Source organism: Otolemur garnettii, unplaced genomic scaffold (assembly GCF_000181295.1).
Source record: "Otolemur garnettii isolate 467f Iridium unplaced genomic scaffold, OtoGar3 scaffold00010, whole genome shotgun sequence".
NCBI lineage: Eukaryota > Metazoa > Chordata > Mammalia > Primates > Galagidae > Otolemur > Otolemur garnettii.
The window spans coordinates 29,002,892-29,004,801 of record NW_003852405.1 but is presented as its reverse complement, the minus strand read 5'-3'; the positions used below and the strand labels follow the sequence as shown (position 1 = coordinate 29,004,801).

General features: G+C 49.9%; 1 protein-coding gene across 1 annotated transcript in view; it reads left to right on the top strand.

Moving 5' to 3' along the window:
- The window catches only part of AK5 (adenylate kinase 5), a 227,219-nt gene that overhangs the window by 209,470 nt on the left and 15,839 nt on the right, over positions 1-1,910 (top strand). Inside the window, exon 13 of the mRNA XM_003784217.1 lies at positions 1,627-1,818. Within this exon, the coding sequence (XP_003784265.1) occupies positions 1,627-1,818 (192 nt within the window). The remainder of the gene's footprint in view (positions 1-1,626; positions 1,819-1,910) is intronic.

Sequence of the window (1,910 nt, the reverse complement as noted above, 5' to 3'; positions counted from 1 at the left end):
TCACGGTACTTTATATAATTGTGTTTAATCCTCACAGAACTGTGATCATCCTCATTGTACAAATGGGAAGATTGAGGTGCAGAGAAGTTGGGTGAAGTCAGTTTAAGAGAACAATTTGTAACATGGAATCAATAAAGCCCAAAAGTTCAAGGCTGCAGTGAGCTATGGCAATGCCACTGCCCTCCAACCTGGGCTACAGGATGAGATGCTGTCTCTGAAAGAAATCAAAAATAGGGTGGCGCCTGTGGCTCAGTAAGCAGGGCGCCAGCCCCATATACCGAGGGTGGAGGGTTCAAACCCGGCCCCGGCCGAACTGCAACAAAAAAATAGCGGGGCGTTGTGGCGGGCACCTGTATTCCCAGCTACTCGGGACGCTGAGGCAAAAGAATCACCTAAGCCCAAGAGCTGGAGGTTGCTGTGAGCTGTGACACCACAGCACTCTACCGAGGGCAATAAAGTGAGACTCTGTCTCTAAAAAATAATAAATATAAAAAATAAATATAAATAAATAAATAATAATAAATTAAAAATATATTTTAAAAATCAAAAAAAGGACAATTTGTTATAATCTCTCATGGTTCTGGAAATTGATGGGCTCAGCTGGCTGGTTCTCACTTGGGGTCCCTTGTCCAGCTATAGTTTGACAGTGGCTAAGGCTGGTACACTGGAGCTGTGGTTGGAATGTATTAAAGCAGCTGGGGCCACACTGGGGTTGGGATGTATTAAAACAGCTGGGGCCACACTGGGGTCGGGATGTATTAAAACAGCTGGGGCCACACTGGGGTTGGGATGTATTAAAACAGCTGGGGCCACACTGGGGTTGGGATGTATTAAAGCAGCTGGGGTCTCTGTCCACACGGCCACTCCATGTGGCTAGCTTGGGCTTCCTCATTGCCTACAGTCTCAGGGTAGCTGGACATCATGAATGACAGCTCCCTTCTCCCATGGCAAATCTTTCACAAAATATGGCAGGAACTGCAAATTTTCTTATGACCTAACCTCTAAAAGCATGGTCCATCATCTCTGCTACAATCTGTGGGCAAAAGTTAAATAGTGACAGGTCATCTTAGCTTCAAGGGGAAGGGCTTTGCATTTTGAGGGGGTGGGGGAGCAGCTTGCAAGTAAAGTGAGGTAAGGAACTGGTGATGTCCATCTTGGAGACAGCCTGACCCCTTGAGCAGCCTGACCCCAACCTCTAGTGCTCAACCATCATGCTCTGTTCACTCCACATAACACAGCCACGGCTGCCACTCACTGTGGGGGGCTGGGATAAGAGGCAGTGGGGATAAGAAGAAGTGACCAGCTCTGCCACAGTAGGTCAGGGAAGGCTTCACACACACACACACACACCCCCAGAGTGTGGAGGACAGGTTGTGGCTGCACTTGATAGCATATAATCCCTGTACTATGTGGGGTGATCTAAAAGATGGGGGCTCCAGGACAGCATATGGAAAGGGACAAGTGTGGCAGTGAGATGCCCTGGAGTCCAGTCCCAACTGTGCCGCAATGCAGCTCTGGGATGTCAGGAGGAACCAGACAGCCAAGAAAGGAAAGGACGAGGGCCCCCAGCCTTTCTGGGTCATCAGCCAAGTGGTGTCTCTGACTGTACTGTGCCCCCGCCCCCAGATTGGAGACCCACACCTGGTGATCTGCATGGACTGCTCGGCAGACACCATGACCAACCGCCTTCTCCAACGGAGTCAGAGCAGCCCGCAGGCAGACGATGCCCCCAAGACCATCGCCAGGCGCCTGGAGGCCTACTACCGTGCGGCCATCCCGGTGATCGCCTACTATGAGACGAGAACGCAGATACAGAAGGCAAGTCATTTCCCTCCCCCCTCAACGCGAGCCATTTTTTTTATTTTTTTAAGAAACAGAAAAGGCTAGGAAAGTTTGGTTAAAGGATCTGG